At 58.7% G+C, this 17,742-nt stretch overlaps 2 protein-coding genes across 5 annotated transcripts in view; one reads left to right on the plus strand and one right to left on the minus strand.

Moving 5' to 3' along the window:
* Positions 1–10,687, minus strand: part of FAM83G (family with sequence similarity 83 member G) — a 29,115-nt gene extending 18,428 nt beyond the window's left edge. The window contains exon 1 of the mRNA XM_007174135.2: positions 9,982–10,687. Within this exon, the coding sequence (XP_007174197.2) occupies positions 9,982–10,503 (522 nt within the window). The 5' untranslated portion in view covers positions 10,504–10,687. The remainder of the gene's footprint in view (positions 1–9,981) is intronic.
* Positions 1–17,742, plus strand: part of SLC5A10 (solute carrier family 5 member 10) — a 54,956-nt gene that overhangs the window by 29,069 nt on the left and 8,145 nt on the right. The gene's annotated exons all lie outside the window — the stretch shown is intronic.

The following is a 17,742-nucleotide window of genomic DNA, read 5'->3' on the forward strand; positions in this document are numbered from 1 at the left end:
AACCCCCGCCTCGCTCTGTGCAGCCGGGGCTGCTCTGTGGCCTCTTTGCGTCCTCCCACCGATCCTCCTGCTGATGGTTCCAGAATCCCCCAAATCTCCTTGGGATGGTGGACACCCCCCCCCCCTCCGTGAGAGATGCAGACGCTGGCACAGAGAGGGGAGGGGACCGGCCCCAGGTGATGGCAGTGAGGTGACGGACTCGTGGTGATGCCCCGCCACGCGCACCTCCATCATCCAGGGGCTTCCTGGGGGGCTCCAGCGCATGGGGCAGCGCCCCCCCACCTGTGGCTGCCGCCCCAGCAGACACAGCCTGAAGCCCTGTAACACCTGCTGCTGGTGCTGGTGGAGGGGTCAGGGGCGCCAGAGTGGGTGCCCCCCTCCTCCCCGGGGCCCAGGCAAGGACAGAGTTGGAGCTCCGGGCTCCAGGCTGGGGTCTGGCTTTGGGTGAGCTGCATCCTCTCTGGGTCTCGGTTTTCTCATCTGTGAAATGGGGAGGAAGGTGGACGTGATACCCAAGGCTGTCCCTGCCAAGGGAACCCTGAGTCCATGTGCCCTGCCCAGGTGCCCCGCACAGCCTGTCTGGGCCGGCTGGAGCACCTGGCTGTGTCTAGGGGTCTGGGAGAGGCAGTTCTGACCACCACGCCCCACCTCTCTCTGCACCACCAACCCAGGGCTCCCGCCTTGCCAGGCTGACGCTCAGCCTGAGGCTTCCGGCGCCCCTACAGCTGCTTTAGAGGCACCCCTCCCCCATGACCACAGAAGCCGTCCTGGAGCAGAGGCGTACTCACAGGACCAGTGGGTAGAGCAGGGCTGGGGGACGAGGCGCAGGGGTGAGGTGGCCAGGGGTCTGCACGCAGCTGGAAGACCGCTGGCCACGGGCCCAGCATCTGCAGCAGCATCTCGCCCCGGTGGCCCTGACCCCACAGGGGCTCTGACCCTACGGCCCCTCCCTACACACCCCACACCCCGCCTCAGCCGCACACACAGTCCTCCGGGCCGGGCGCCTTCCTCTCCTCCTCCACGCCAGTAACTCCTTCTCATCCTCCAAACCCTGACTCAAATGCTGCCACGAGCAAGTGCCGCGTCTGTGTTTCTGGAAAAACGGCAGCAACCCACCGAGTGGCATGCCGTCTCCCCAAGGCCCGGACCCTGAGACCCAGGTCGGCGTGGGCAGTTTCCCTCTGTACCTGTCCTGCCTGCTCCACCCTCCAAGGCCACGGAGATGCCTGCAGGAGGCCCAGACGGAGCCAGCCGGGGTCTCTCCCCTCACAGTGCTCCGCAGCGGAAGGGGAGAGAGACACACCCCACCCGCCCTGGAGCCCAGAGGTCACCGCAGACACAGTGCACAGCAGGCAAGTCCCTGGCACTCACTGGGCCACTTTCACCACCTGGAAAAGCAGGAAGTGGGTCTGCATCTCTGGGTCTGTCTGACCCTAAGGCTCAGATGGACACAGGACGGTGGCAGCATGGGCTCCAGACTGTCCTCCCGGGAGCCGTGCTCAGCAGACAGCAGCGGTGGCTTTCCTGCCTCCTCACTGACCCACAGTGCCTACAGGGTGGACAGGCCGGGGGTCATCACCTCAGCGTCTCCTGCTTCCCTCTGTGCCAGCTGGAGGGCAGTGACGCACAGGAACACATAGGGCATGCTGCACACTGTCCTAAGGTGGGGACAGTGCCTTCAAGACCTGGGATCCCACTTCCAGCCATGACGGAATAACGGAGCCTACACTTACCCACCTGCCTTAGCAATAAACACCAGGCAGAATCTATGAAGCCACGGCCAACAGGCAGCACAGCAAGTGCAATGACCCCTGGCAGAAGGGAGACGAGCGAGGTCAGCTGCAGGACTGCCCCAGCCATCTCCAGGCCACGGCCGAGTCCAGTGGGCTCCCTGAGTTGAGGAGACGAGGTTTGCTCAGAGCCTGGCAGCCAGAATTTTCAGGACAGAGGAGAGAAAAGGGCTGCACAGAGCAAAGGCCAGAGACCTACAGGGAGCTGCCTCTTGAGGCTTCAGCTGGAGACCGAGCAGCACACGAACAGGAAGAAACCACCGAGGCTGGGACAGGCCCGCTGGAAAGGAGCAGCGGGAACAACGGCCGACGCTCACACAGGACCAGGAGTCGTTTATGTCCCCGCGGCCAGTGCGCAGGCCCCTCGAACACTCAGGGCACACAGGAGGATCCTCAGAAGGATGCGACCTACACGGTGGGCAAACAGGCCCTGGACCAGGGGCCAGTGAGCTTCTTCTATAAAGGCCAGATAGCAAATGTCTCAGGCTTTGCAGGCCACGTGTCTCTGACACACCCCTCAACTCTGAAAACAGCCACAGACAGCTAATAAACAAATGCATACATCTCCATTCCATTCTTTACAAAAGCAGGCATAGACCAGATTTGGTCCATCGTTTGCCAACTCCTACCCTGAACCAAATACGCTTTGGTCCCACCTAATAAAGCTTAACAGCAAGCCTCAAAAGTGTTACATTGTTTCCAAGAACTGCATCCCAGAACAAAGCTGCAAAATGTTTAAAGGAAAAAACAAAACTCCCACAACATAAAATTTTCATCACGTCTGGTATCCAATCAAAAATTACCAGACACACAAAGAAACAGGAAATCAATGATCCACATGAGGAAAAAAGCCTACCAAAGTGGACCCAGAATGGATACAGATGTTAGAACTGGCAGACAAAGAAGGGTAAACAGTTATAACTGTATTCTATATGTTCAAAAAGTTACTTAGAGACATGGAAGATTTTTTTAAAACAAACACCAAATTGAAACTCAAGAAGTGAAACAATTCAGCATTTAAGATGACAAATACATTGGATGGGATTAATAGCAGATTAGACACTATGGAAGAAAAGATTAGTGAACCTGAAGACCTATCAGTAGAAATGATCCAAAATGACACACAGAGAAAAAAAGACTGAACAACCAAGATCAGAGCATCAGTGAACTTGGGTCAACTTCACAGGTCTAGAGTATGTGTAACTGGAGTCTCAGAAGGTCCTGAGGCAGAGGGTGGGGGAGAGGGGACAGAAAAACATTTGAAAAAAATGGCCATAACATTTCCACATTTGATGGAAACTGTTCATCCCCAAGTCCAGGACGTTCGATGAATTCCAAGCAGAGGAGACATGAAGAAAACAGACCACAGCACATCATAATCACATCACTTAAAATCAGTGACAAAGAGAAAATCTTAAAAGCAGCCAGAAGGGAAAAGATCATCGAATATTGAGGAACAAAGATAAGCAGACGTCTCAGAATCAACACAAGCCAGAGGACACCGGAGCAACTAAACGGAGAAACGATTAACCCAGAATTCCCTACCCAGTGAAAATAGCTTTCAAAACCAAAGACGAAAATAAGGACTTCCTCAGGGACACAAATGCTGAGAGAATTTACACAGGCCGACCTGCACTGGCGTCGTCACCACCCCTGCACAGACAGAGGGGCTGAGGCCCCAGGGGTGCAGCGGGGCTCAGGCTGCCCCTCGCTCACTGGGGTGTGCAGCGGAGACAGGGAGCGCACCCCTCCTGCCCCCCGCCCCCTCCTCCAGCAGCAGGGCTGGGCAGACCTGGCTGCTGTGCCTCAGTTTCCCACACGGAGACATGGCCCCACTCCCCACCCCACCCTGGTGCTAGCAGGACCTGAAAGGCCTGGGGAGGAGACCTCCTGGGAGCCCCAGCCCCCCGGGTAGACGGGGAGGGAGTCTGTGTTCGTGGTAACGATGCCGACCCAAGCCGGGACCAGCTTGCTGACGCTCGTACAGCCGTCCCTTTTCCGGGTGGGGGGCGGGGGGCGGGCGGTCACCGTCCCAGAGCCACACAGTCCGCTGGTGGCAGAGGCCTCCTGTTCCTGGGCTCCTCTATCGGAGGGGGTTCTAGCTGTGACTCCACCCACCACCTCCCAGAGCCCGTCCTGGGTCCTGAAACTAAGCCCTGGCCATCAGCACTGCCTGGAGAGTCAGTGCCCGGGGCTCTGCCCCACCTTACGGGCGGCGGGGTCCGTGGCAAAGCACCTCCCTTCTCCTCAGTCAAGGGGGAGTTAGATGGGAAGACCTGCAGTCCCACCCCTCTGACAGTCATCAGCTCTGGCACCTTCCCTCTGCGCTAAGACAGAAGCCTCATTAAGGCCAATTAAAGGAGCTGCAGTGGGAAGGGGTCAAGAAGCACAAGCGGGTCCCACCCAGCCCAGTGGCGTTGGCCCTGCCCAGCGTCTCTGACCTTCCCCAGATACAGGCAGCCTCCTCACCACAGCTCAGGAATGCTGCAGAGACCAGAGGCCGCAGAGCATGGGGTCAGCTGACCAGGGCTGTGCCCGGCGGATGAGACAAGAGAAGCCCCTCCCTCTTCCTGCCAGCCCCCAGGGGCCTCGGAGTCCTCCAAGCTCCCAGGCGCAGGATCCGGACCACCCCACAGTCTCAGAGGATGGCACAAGCCAAGGATTTTCAAACTGGAAAATCGCAGAATCACAAATTCGAAAATGTTTAAAAGCTCAGCTTCTCCAGGATCCAAGAGCAACAGACACTGTGAGGTCATGGAGCATCGTAAACCCCCAGGGACTGGCCTGGAGAGGACTTGCCCGAGGTCACAGAGCCAGCCCGGCAGGGCAGAGGCTCCTGGGTCATTGGACGTTCCCCCGAGCCCCTGCTTGAACCCCTCCAGGATGGGGGGCTCACCACTTCTCCAGCCAGACTACTCCCAGGGAGAGGCTGTCAGGATGGGGCTATGGATGGGGGCAGAGGGAAGAGAACTGAACCCGTGCCAGACACCATGCTTTTTTTCCATGTAAACCCCGCCGCAACTTTGGGGCAGGTGTTGGCATCACGTGGCACTGAGGAGGAAAGGACGGAGGGTCAGAGAGGCGGAGTGGCTAACTTGGGCAACGTGGCTGGGGCTCAGGCCGGGGTCCTGTGATACCAAAGACTGTCTTCCCACCACCGCCCCACGTGACATTTAATCTGGGAAGGGCGTGAGCCTGGGGATCACCGGGACCTCAGGAAGAAGGCTGGTGCGGCCCACCAGCTGGGCCTGCCTGGACGTGGGGCGTGGTCCCAATAGGGCGCGGTCCTGCCCCGCGCTGAGCATTCTCATGACTGTTACTGCCTTAATTAAGACAAGTGCCCAATCCCCATTTTACAAGTGAAGAACGTGAGGCCCGAGGTCATGCGGCAAGGGGCCGGGTGAACCAGGGGCCTCTGAGAGGACTGCCCGCCTCTGCTGGTCCCGGGGGAGGACCCTCGGCTGCAGGGCGAGCCTGCCGGACCAAGGAGACCAGGAGCTCAGTCTAGACCTGCCACCCAAGACTCTGGTGTGACCTTCAGCAGGCCCTGGCCCACTTTGAACCTCGGTATCATCATCGGTGACACGAGTGTGACGACAGGCCCTGCCTCCCAGGGTCGCGGGAGGGAGGGCAGTGCCGGCCGGGGTGGGGCTACTGCCCGGGCGCCCCAGGAGCCTGGCGTGCACCCAGCCCAGAGGTGCCAGCCCTCCTTGCTGGCAGAGCCGCTCCTGACTCCCCAGACTCAATTAAGACACAAACACCGCTGGTAGGAAGCCTTGGGAGAGGACGGGAGCCGACCCCTGGGATTATGTTTTCAGACGGTTCGCCACCTGGCAGGTGGGGCCCCGGGCTGGGAAGTGCTCCCCAGACCCGCTGCATGAGGCTGGGCGGGCGCTGCCCCTCTGGGCTCCAGTGTGTCCCTGGGGCCTCTCACGGCGTCGAGGCTGTGCTGGTACCGCCTGCTTGGGGACGGCAAGAGCCCCCCTCCTGGTCCCAGGGGACTTGGCTCCCCATCACCCTGTGCTCACCAGGCCTTGGTGTGGTCAGACTTCTGCCCCTGCCAGAGCCCAGAGTCTAGGAGCCTCGTGAAAGTGCTTTTACTGCCCTGAGTCAAGCTGGGGGCCCGCAGCAAGGCTCCAGGGCTCCCAAGACGGGCAGGGCTCAGAAAGAACATCCAAGGCGCCGCTTCTCCAGAGAAACGGGGGCTCAGAGACCTCAGAGCTGGGCTCTGGGCCAGCTCCTCCAGTGATTGGTGACAGGTTATTTGCCCTCTTTGAGCCCCTCTAAGCCTCAGTTTCCTCATCTGCACGGAAGGGACGGTACCCACACCATGGAGCTGGGAGGATCCAGGCAGATAAAGTGCCCGCTCAGCACCTGATGCACAGCTGGTATTTAATAAGTGCCTCATTAAGCTCTTTTGTTCTCCTGGGGCCAAGCCGTGAGCCAGGACTGCAGTGCGGGAAGGCAGGGGCCTGACAGGAGAGACGTGGGGTCAGTCGGGCATTGTGGAACCTGCTTCCAGTCCCTTCCTGCTGTGTGGCCCTGGGCAAGAAACTTAGTGCCCCTGGCCTGGCAGGCACGAGATCCGGGTTCTGGTCCAGCCTTCACCACTCACTCTCCTTCGTGCTCCCCCCGTTTCCTCACGCGCACACGATCCACCCCTGCCCCTGGGGTCCCTGGTGAAGGGGTCCTGGGGGGGTTGCTTAGCACCTCCTGCATGAACAACTTGCTAGAGCATCTACCCCCTTTTCTGGCCGAGGCAGGCCCTCCCCAGTCCCAGCCCAACCCAGTCCAGCCTCACCCCTGTCTTGCAGAGGCTGCAGCAGCGTAGGCGTGATGCTACAGGCCCGGCCTCTGGTATGCAGTTGGAACCCCACGGCAGGTTTTTCCCTGGATAAATCACTGGCTCCCGGGGGCTGGGGGAGGGGCAAGCAGATGACCTTCCATCTCTGGGGCCTGCTCAGGGCCACCCAGCCGGTGGAGTTGGACCCTGGACCCACTGGTCTTTGTCCCAGAGGAGTCCAGAAGGACAGGGCAGCAGGGTGTCAGAGCTGAAGGGATCCGTAAGAGGCTTCAATGCCTATACCCATTTTACAGATGGGATGACTGGGGCTTGTGCCAGGTCACACAGCCGTGGAGGCAGAGCAGGGACCTGACCCCAGCACCCCTGGCTCCTGGCACTGTGGCCCATTAGTTCCATTCTAATCTCCTGGGAAATGGGGGGACTCAGCGTTAGCCTTGACGGGAACCCAGCCGCTCCCGGCGGGACGGGCTGAATGTGTGCTGTGTCACTTCCCTGCCCCAGGGTCGGCCCGCTGTGCTGACGACAGGCCAGGCTGAGGAGGCAGTGGGCTGGGCCGCCCTGACTCAGCACCACCAGTCCCAGCCCAGGCGCCCTGGTGGGCAGGGGGCCAGCGTCTTGTCCAGGCAGCTGGACAGCGGGATCCCCATCCCAGGGGGTATGAGGGGCCACTGTCCCTGCACTGGTACTGGGGGTGAGAGGAGGACGCGGGGGTGAGGGGGAAGGAGGTGATTCACGGGGAGAGATAAGGTAGGGAGAGCTCCCGGCAGACGGGCGGGCAGCCCAGGCAAAGCACCCTGTCAGCATCCGTCAGCGTCACAGCCCGGCCCCTGCGAGCCTGGGAAGCAGCAGAGCAGGGGAGATGGGAGGGTTGCAGCTGGCTTGGATGAGCTGCCCCTCCCTGCCCTGCCTCTTACCGCATCCTGCCAAGGCCAGGGCAGGACAGGCAGGGGACCTGTCTTAGAGTCTGAGGACAACACAGGTCTGGTCCCTTCCCCACCCCTCCACCCGAGAGCTAACCAGGTGACCTTGGCAGGGGTTAACTAGTGCGGCTTCTGTTACTACATCTTAAAAATGGAACAGATGACACTACACGAGATTATATAGTGCCTGGCACTCAATAAACAGCACCTACGGTTATCAGGGCAGCCCGCATACACACACCCCCCACACTGGCCGTGGGCCCCAGGATGAACATGGCAGGGAAGATGCAGGCTGGAAGGCAGGGGACTGGCTCCCCTCGGTGCTGTCAGATGTGAACAAATCCCCGTCCTCCGCCCTTGGTGTCCCCGTCCGAGAGGAGGCACTTGGCCTCTGAGGCCCCTCCTGTTGGGCCTGTGGTTCCCTGCTGTCTGAGCGTGGGCAGGGGTGGCATCAGTGAGCCCCCTCTAGGAGGGATGAAAGCAGGGGGCAGTGCCCACCTGTCCCACCTGTTGGGGGCTGCAGGACAGCACCAACTGGGACCACACAGACCGGGGTTCAGGCCTGGGACGGACTTCCTCCTGGCTGTCACCTTACACAGGTGATGCCGATAATCCTGGGGGGCTCTCGTGGGGAGCATATTAGGTTACGGGGGGGTATGGGACTGCAGGGGGTGGCTGGGTCTCGGCTCCGGCCGTAGAGATGAGAGACGCAGGGAGGCGGCCCCAGTGCCCAGCCTGGCCCCAGGCTCCCCTCTCTGGCCCCATCACTGGGCCAGGCCGTCTGTCTTTCTGTCTGGGGGAGATTAGACTCTCCAGCGGTTCCCGTGCAGTCTGGGATCTGGGATCTGCCTCTGTCTTACTCCTGGTGGGGAGCAGGGCCATGGGGGGGCTGGGAGGAGCCCGAGCACAGCAGGTCAAGTCCCCACCCAGGGCCTCAATTTCCCCATTTTTAAAAAGGGAGAGGAGGCTGGGTAATGGGATCCCACCAGGCCCTCCCGGGGGACTGGGTCCCATGACCTCCAGCCAGACGCCCACGTCAGCAGCACCCTCCTACCCCACAGCAGGAGTGGTGTGGGTTATTCAGCCTGAAAACTGGGAAGGCCCCTCCCCCGCTTCCTCCACCTCTTCCTCACTCAGTCACCGGACTCCATCCTCACAGCTTTCATCCTCGCCACCTCCATTTTACAGAACAGAAACCCGAAGCCCCAGAGCTGCCTGGGACCAGGCCAAGAGCCAGGCTCCCCAACACAGGCTATCCGACCCGGCCAGCCCCCTCGGGGGACAGGGACTCCACCTTTCTGGAAACTTAAGCCATGGCCACCCTGTCAGCTCCTACCCACTTCTGTGCTCTGTGCCCAAGAGCTCCCCTGGCCCCTGTCTGTCCGCCAGGACGGTCCCCAAAGCCACCGTTCGGGTCTTGAGCGGACCCAGAAGAGTGAAAGGGTTAGACTCCGCTAGAAATACCTCGCCCCACAAGCCAAGGCCAGGACAAAACTGCTGAGCACTCACTGCTCTCTCCTGAGCCCAGACCTGGCTTCAGAATCCTCCTCAACACAGCTCACGAGGCAGGCCTTATCAGTCATCTCAGAATGTGCTTGGAAACCATGGAAGCGTGAAGAAGCACCGGCTCACCAGCCATGGCCTGGCTGTCTGCCAGTGGCGAGACCCCTTCTCAGAACGCGTGTCAGTGTGCCAGCCGAGTGGCTGCCCACGCCGGCACACTGCACAGCTCGGCAGCGGTCGCCCCAGGGGAGGTCCGACGACGCCCGAGGCTCCTCCGGCCCAGGCAAACGACCCTCATCTGGACTCGCTCCGCTCCGCTCCCACCCCGGGGACCGCACCATCGCCATCCCTCACATCCCAGCCTGGAAAGGTTCTGCCATTGCAAAGCTCACCGAGAGGCTCAGGGGGGGTCACCCAGCGCGGCCAGGAAACAGGCACGCTTGAACTTGGATCTCCAAGCCAGCCTCAGACGAACTCAGGCTACCTCTCAGTCTCCACGCCCACCTCCCCCCGCCCCAGCCTCTCTCCGCCGCCCCACAAGAGCATCGCCAGAAAGCTCCCGGCATGCGGGCCTGTGTGCCTGGGAGCCTCCTGCTTCTCAGGTGTGAATCAGAGCCATCCCGAGGGGCAGTGAGAGAAAGCCGCGTGATCCTCCCCGCCCCACCCCATCGCAGCACCTTCTTCTGGGGAACCTGCTCGCCAGGTCTGGGGAAGTCAGCAACACCCCCCAACAATGCACAAAGGCCCTTTGAGACGGGGCAGCCGCTGTCACCTGCCAGAGGACCCAGGGGCCCTACCCCTCTGCAAAGAAACCACGGAGCCCCGTGAAGGCAGGAGGGGAGGCAGCCAAGAGACCAGGCTGGGCTCCGAGTGAGAGTGTGTTCGGCGCCGGAGAGGCCGGGGCGGGTCAGGCCCGCCGGGCCGGGCCGGGCCGCTTCCTCTCCGGGGACTCACGCGGGCTCACCTTCTGGGCCTGGCTGATCATCTTGCGCACCACCTCCTTGATGTGGGCCTGCCCGTCGATGGGGGGCTGCATGTAGACGCTGGCCCGGGTCACACCCCGGTAGGCGATGGTGTCCGGCCAGCCCAGGTCCAGCTGCGGGATGGAGCGGTCAGACTTCTGGGGCCAGTACTCCAGCGAGGGCAGCGGCTCGGCCTCGGTGCGGGCCCCCCCTTCCCCGCTGCCCTCCTCGCCGTCACCGACCCTGCCGTCCTCGGGCCCCCGGGGCTGGCCGCTGGCCCGGGGGTCCTCGGAGCCGGGGTCATACACCTCGATGGTCTCCACGATGCGCCTGAGCTCCAGCTCCGAGAGGAAGTCGCGGATGTTCTCCCGCTTCAGCACCTCATAGAAGGCGTCGGGGCCGCGGGCCACCAGGGCCTCCAGCGCCAGCCGCTGCTCCTCGCTGTAGAAGAACTCGGGTTTGGCCTCGCTGGAGCGCCAGTTGACGTGGCTGTCGTCCAAGCACTGCACCTGGGAGAAGGCCATGGCGGGCGCCTCTGCCGCGGGCTGGACGCACGCTCAGCAGGTCGGGAGTCCGGTCGCCGGGCTGGCGCAGCGCGTTCTGGAGCCTCCCGCCGCCGCCGCCGCCGCCGCCGCCGCCGCCGCCGCCGCAGATCCTCTGCCCCCGGGAGCCTGCGGGAGGGGCGGGCCGCAGGGTCGGGTCAGAGTTCAGGCGGGGCCGGGGAGGGGCGGCCGCGCGGAGGAGGGGCCGGCGGGGGGCGGGGGGTGTGGGCGGCACGCCTCGCGCCCCGGGTGCCGGTACCTGCAGGGGACGGGGGCCAGCATCCCAGAGGATTTCTGGAGCTGCCAGAGGTCCTGGGCGACCTCTGGGGGGAACTAGGCCAGGCAGGGGACTTCCCAGAAGGTTCCTAGAGGGGCAGGCTGGAGTCCGCTCTCCGACGACCTCTGGCCCTGCTCGGCGGCGCCCCGCATCCCGAGGGCTTCCGGGATGGGATGGGGTCTCGAAAGCCCCCGGCGCCGCGATCGGCAGCCCGAGGGGCCTGCGCGGAGGAGGCTCGGGGCAGCGCGCGGGCGGGTCGCCGTGGGGGGCCCGGGGTCGGGGGCGTAGGTCAGGTCTCGCTTACCGGGCGGCGCGGGCGGAGCGGGTGCACAGGCGGCCTGTGACTCAGTGCCGCCTCGCCCACCCCGCTGCCGCCACCTGCGGTGACGTGAGACCGGGGGCGGAGCCGGAAACCGATTCACCCCTACCCGCGACGGACACAGACGTCGGGCGGTGTGTGTCTGTCTCCTCCGCTGCCACCAGCCCCAGGTAGCCGAATTCTGAACGGCTCAGGGACGGAAGTCCAAGAGCTCCTGGAACATTGCAGCCCAGAGAGGGGCAGTGTTCTTCCTGAGGACACATAGCAAGTGAACAGCCTTAGCACACCCCGCCCCCAGCCTGTTGGTAACCCTGGTCCCACCCGAACTGTGTGGTTTCCCAGGTGGGACGGAAGTCCATGCAGATGCTCAGCTGTCCAGTTGTGGAAGTAGGGTCGGGACCCGGCTGGGAGCCGCCAAGGCAGGGGTAGGGCAGGTCTGACCCGACCTCAGGAGCCTGCACAGAGCCTGGTGTGGATAGAGCAGGTACCCAGTTCTAGGTCCCAGCCCTGCTCCCTTCTGGGAGCCCCGCCCGCTCAGGACCGGTCCTGCATGATGAGCCTGGGGGCAGGGAGGGCCTCAGAGGGCGGCTGTGCCCTGCGTCCTGGGGCTTGGGATCCCGGTTCTGGGGGCGTGTGGGGACCACATCCGAAAGCAGGCTGCTAGGGTGGGGACAGCAAAGCCCACGAAACCTGGCCTGACAACTGCCCGCATCCCGCTGCATGCCACGGGCAGTTAGCCAGGCACCTGGCCCAGCCCTGCCACCACCATCACCTTGCCCGCCCTGCATGGAGCTGCTTTGTGCTCAGCTGGGATTGGGGCCCCGAGGACACTGCTCTTGCTGCTGAGAGCCAGCTGTTGATGTCACTGGGCCTGGGCCCATGAACCCCCCTCCCCCAGGACCCTCACCACCATCCATCTGCCTGTCAGCTCTTCCCTGGGTCTGCTGCCCCGAGCAGTGATGAGGTGTCCCAGCCCCAGCATGCCTGTGGCCCCCATCGCTGACCGCTCTAGCCCCGCACTCCACCCTGGCCCGGGGGCTTCACACTGTGTCTGAACATGGTGCCCCTTCAAGTGCCCCCAGCCCTTCCCAGGTACACGCACACACACCTGCATCCCCCCGCCCCCGCCCCTGCACATGGTCAGAAGGGGGAGGAAGGTGGTCCCAGGGCCGAGCACTGCCCTGGGAGTCCTGAAGCCTGACTTACAGCCTCTGCCACTGGGGATCCAGACAAGACCTTCTCTGGCCTCAGCTTCTCCTTTTTTTCTTCCCCTGCACAGAGGCCCTGGGGCTCATGAAGGGAGTCCTGGCTCTCAGGGCTGAAGGGCCTCCAGCCCTCCAGCTACCTGCCCGTAATTATAGATTCACAGGAAGCTGTTAAAAAACAACAACAGAGAGCTTGCACGCACCCTTCACCCAGTTTCCCCCAATGGTGTCATCTTGCATAACCACAGTGCAGTAATACCACAGTCAGAAACCTCGTTCAGATTTCACCAGTTTACGTGTGCTCGTTTATGTGCGTGTGTGTATAGATGTGTGCAACCTTATCACATGTGTACGTTTGTGTAACCACTATCACAATCAAGATCCAGAGCTGTCCCTCTACAGCCAAACCCACACCTCCCTCCCTAACCCTGGCCGCCACCGATCTGTTCTCTGGTGATTCATCCAGAGAATCACCAGAGATTGTGATCTCTGTGATTGTGTATGGCTGTGTTCCTTTCTGTTGCTGCCTGGTACTCCATGGTATTCTAGTCTCTGTTTCTATGAGTTTGGCATTTTTAGCTTCCACATATAAGGGATATCATACAGTATTTATCTTTCTCTGACTTATTTCACTTAGCATAACACCCTCGAGGTCCATCCACGTTGTTGCAAATGGCAGGATGTCTTTCCTTCTCATGGCTGAATAATATTTTCTTATATATATAAACGTCACAGTTTCTTTATCCGTTTATTGTAGTACTGAAGGACACTTAGATTGTTTCCATATCTTGGCTATAGTGAATAATGCTGCAGTGAACGGGAGTGCAGATGTCTCTTTGAGGTGGTGATTTCATTTCCTTAAAATATGTAACCTAGATGCGGGATTGCTGGATCATATGGTAGTTCTATTTATAATTTTTTAAGGAACCTCCATGCTGTTTCCATAGTAGCTGCACCCATTTACACTCCCACCAACGATGTACAAGTGTTCCCTTTTTTTCACATCCTGGCCAACTCTTGTTGTCTCTTATCTTTTTGATAATAGCCATTCTTGCAGGTGTGATGATTTCCCTGATGATTAGCGATGTTGTACAAGTATTTTTCATGTACCTGTTGGCCATTTGTACATCTCCTTTGGAAAAATGTCTGTTCAGTTCCTCTGCCCATCTTTAAATCAGATTTCTGGGGTCTGTTTGTGGGTTTTTGTTTTTGCTATTGAGTTGTATAAGTTCTTTACATATTCTGGATATTAACCTTTTATCAGATACACAATTCGCAAATATTTTCTCCCATTCTGTATGTTGCCCTTTCGTTTTGTTGATTGTTTCGTTTGATGTGCAGAAGCTTTTTAGTTTGATGAAGTCCCACTTGTTTTTTACTTGTTTGTTTTTGGGGTTTTTTGTTTGTTTGTTTTTGGCTTTCTTTGCATTTGCTTTTAGTGTCAAATCCAAAAGAATCATTGCCAAGACTGATGTCAAGGAGCTACCACCTATGTTTTCTTCTAGGTGTTTCACAGTTCCTGGTCTTTTTTCAAATCTTTAAGCCATTTTGAGCTGATTTCTGCATGTGGTGTGAGATAGAGGTCCAGTTTCATTCTTTTGCCTGTGGCTGTCCAGTTTTCCCAACACCCGTTTATTGCAGAGACTGTCCTTTCCCCATTGTATATTCTTGGCTCCTTTGTCGTAAATCAGTTGACCATATATGCGAGGGGTTTATTTCTGTTCTGTTCTATTGATCTGTGTGTCTGTTTTTGTGCCAATACCACACTATTTTGATTACTATAGCTTTGTGATTTGGTTTGAAATCAGGGAGTGTGATGCCTCCAGCTTTGTTTTTCTTTCTTAAGGTTCTGGATCTTTTATGGCTACTCAGGATCTTTTATGGCTCCATACAAATATTTTAGGATGGTTTTTGCTATCTCTGTGAAAAATATCATTGGTATTTTGATAGCGATTGCGCGGAATCTGTAGATCACTTTGGACGTTTTAACAATATTAATTCTGCTAATCCATGAGCATGGAATATCTTTCCATTTTTTTGTGTCTTTTTCAATTTCTTTCAGTTTCTTACAGTTTTCAGTGTACAGACCTTTCACCTCCTTGGGTTAAATTTTTTCCTAGGTATTTTATTCTTTTTTGTGCTACTGTAAATGGGATTGTTTTCTTAATTCCTTTTCTGATAGTTCATTGTTAGTGTATACTGGTTTTGTGTATGGATCTTGTTTCCTGCGACTTTACTGAATTTGTTTCTGCAGCTTTTCTTTTCATCCTTCCCACAGGTGTTTTATACAGAGCAAAAGCTTTAGTTGTTTTTTTAAAAAATATGTATTAATTTATTTATATTTTGGCTGTGCTGGGTCTTAGTTGCGGCACACGGGATCTTTTAGTTGAAGCATGCAGACTTCTCAGTTGCGGCGTGTGAACTCTTAGTTGCGGCATGCGTGGAGGATTTAGGTCCCCGACCAGGGATCAAACCCGGGCCCCCTGCATTGGGGGTGTGCAGTCTTACCCACTGGACCACCAGGGAAGTACCAAAGCTTTAGTTTTGATGAGCTCTATTTTATCAAGTTCTCATTTAAGGGATTATGCTTTTGATGTTAAGTCTAAAAACTCTTCACCTTGCCCTAGGTTCTGAAGATATTCTCCTACTTTTTTCTAGAAGTCTGATAGTTTTACATTTAAATCTGTGATCTATTTTGAGTTAATTTTTTTGTGTAAGGTATGAAATTTAGATTGAAGTTGATTTGTTGGCCTATGGATGTCCCCAGAAGGGTTTTACAGAGAAAGAAATAGCCCCAGAGAATAAATACCCAGGATCACATAGTAAGAGATTGGGAGAACTGGATTCAGAGCCAGGTCTGTGTTCTCCCTCCTGTGATATCAGCATCTGAACTGGCTCCCAGGGATAAGCCAGGCCTGCTTGGGAGTGGGGAGCACCTTGATTACCCCTTGGGGTGGTGTGTCCGATGACCAGCTTGGAAGAGGGTCATTTAGTCAGTCAACAAACACAGGCAGAACCTGCCACCCATTGGCTTGTGCTGTGCGCTGTTGGAATCCGGGCTCCTCCATGGGCCTCATGGCCACAGTCTATCAAGAGGCAGGAAGGACACAAGTCACAGAGTTATTGGTGCCGTGGAGGGTGTTTCCTCAAAGCCTGTAGAGCCCAGACATCCGCAACGAGCTGGGAGGAATCAGTATGAGCTCCCTGGGTTTGAGAAGGGTGTTCCAGGGAGAGGGAACAGCAGACACAGAGGCCCAGAGTCGAGGGTGAAATTTTGGCGGTGGTCGGGGTGGCCAAGGGGGCAGAGGCTGTAGTGCACAGTTAGGGTCCCACGATCCCTCCTGCAGGGGATGGAGGCCACAGGAGGCTGTGAGCAGGGAGGATAGTGGGCAGAGTCACGGTTTTAGGGGAGGTGGATTAGAGGGGGGAGGTGGTGCAGCTCCCCTGGTCCCCAAGCCCAGTGGCTGGACTTGGCATTGGCCGCAGGGAGGGAGGACGTGGGGGGCAAGGAGAGAGGCAGCCCTCAGGCTTCTGGCGTGGGCCCCAGCTGGATAGGGGTGCTGATGTCAAGGTGGAGCCCAGCGGGGAGCTCCCAGGCCCGTAGAATCCAGTACTCAGGCAAGGCCAGGCCCCTTGCCCAGTCCCCTGGTCCCCCTGGCCTGGGGCTGCTCACTCCTGAGTTGGCACAAATGGGAGACTTTGTTTAGGTGGCAGCACCTCTGCTGCTGTCACAAAGGAGAGGTGGTTCTTGCTTGCTGCTTAGGCAGGCAAGCCCGAGGTGCCCAGAGGCGGGGCCCCATCCTGGCAGCCTGGAATGGGCTGCAACAGGCTGAATAAACTCAGCCAGAATCTCCTGACTTGGGCTTTTTGAGCCATTATGTGGCCGTGACGCATCACCTGTCCCTCCCAGGAGGGCTGAGTCCTCCAGGTGCCAGAGCGAGCCAGTCCAAGCCCAGAACCTGTCACGAGGGACCTGTCACCTGCCCCCACCTGAACCCCAGTGGCCCCAGAGTCCCGCCGTGGGACCCCAGGCTCTGTCCCAGGTCTGACTATGTGTCCTAGGCAAGCTATGCCCTTTCTGCTCCTGAATTCTCTCGTATGCATAGCTGTGGGTAGGAGGTGGTAGGGTAGGGCAGCTGGATCAAACAGTGCCTGAACTCCTCCATAGCTCTTTGTGGGGTCCTTTCTCCCTTTCCTCCTCTCCTTCTGTGCCTTTCCCCTTCTTCCCAACCATTCACTTGTTTACTCATTTATTCACACATGTTCACAGAGCATCTCCTCTGGGCCCAGCCCTGGACAGGGTGATACCTGGGAGAGGAGATGATTCAAAGCCAGTGTCCGCCCTTGGGGAGCTCTCAGTCTGGTGGAGGACGTAAAATATGCAAACAAACTATTGTGATTCAACCCTGGGCTTTAGGAGCCCTTGGGAGGAAGCTATTCTGCCTTGGGGGGTGGGGACAAGCTGTGGAAGGCGTGGGAGAGCAAGCCCTTTGCAGCAGGCCATGAAGCCGGAGGTGAATAAGGGTAGGGACAGAGCAGCAAGAGGAGGAGACCGCGTCTGTAAAGGCACAGAGGCGTCAGCATGCTGGGCGTGTGTGAAAAAATACAAGCAGGTCAGGGTGGCCAGTGCACGGTGCTGGGATGACGGGACCTGGGACCAGTTGTCCAGGGCCTCGAATGTCATGGAAAGGACTTTCTTCCAGGAAGCCGTGGGCTCTGAGGGTGGAGGTGGGGAGGGGGTTCCTGAGAAGTAAGTGATGTGAGCAAAGCGGTGACTTTGGAAGGATGGAGAGGATGGAAGGGAGGCCGTGAGGAGCTGGTGCCCACCTTGTGGCAGGAGGGAGGACAGTGGGACACACTGAGCCGGAGGTGCCAGGGGTGGGGGCCTGGTGCTCAGGGACGCGGGTCATGGGGGAGGGGGTGATGCCGCTCCAGGCCCTCTGGCCCCGGGGAGGGGGCCTGAGACCCTCCACGGTGGGTTGGGCATCTAAGGAGGGGCGTTAGCCCAGGAGTGCCCGGTCCACGCAGGGGCTCCAAGTCACGGGGACATCAATGCCCAGGCGTGGAAACGTTACCCCTCAAACAGGCCCCTGTGCCCGAGCGGCTGAGCGATGGCTGCTGTTTCTGAACTTTCCCCATAATCGCATCTCTGCGTTTGCTTGCTCTGCGCATTCCTCTGCGGGCCCTGCTGAGAATCCAGTGGGGCAGGGGTCAAAGGTGTTTAAAGAGTGTTTCCCAGAGGAACAAGAGCACGTGGGGTCGACCCTAGGTCTGCTACCTCCGCCCGCTCCGGGAGCCAGGCCCCCCGCCCTCAGGCCCTGAACAGGGTCCGGCTCCAGCGGCTGGCGGGGAGTCTGGGATTTCGGATTCAGGCCCGGTCTGGGCCACCCACTCATTCCTCGTTCACTCAGAGGGCGAGC

This window comes from Balaenoptera acutorostrata, chromosome 20 (assembly GCF_949987535.1).
Source record: "Balaenoptera acutorostrata chromosome 20, mBalAcu1.1, whole genome shotgun sequence".
Classification (NCBI taxonomy): Eukaryota; Metazoa; Chordata; class Mammalia; order Artiodactyla; family Balaenopteridae; genus Balaenoptera; species Balaenoptera acutorostrata.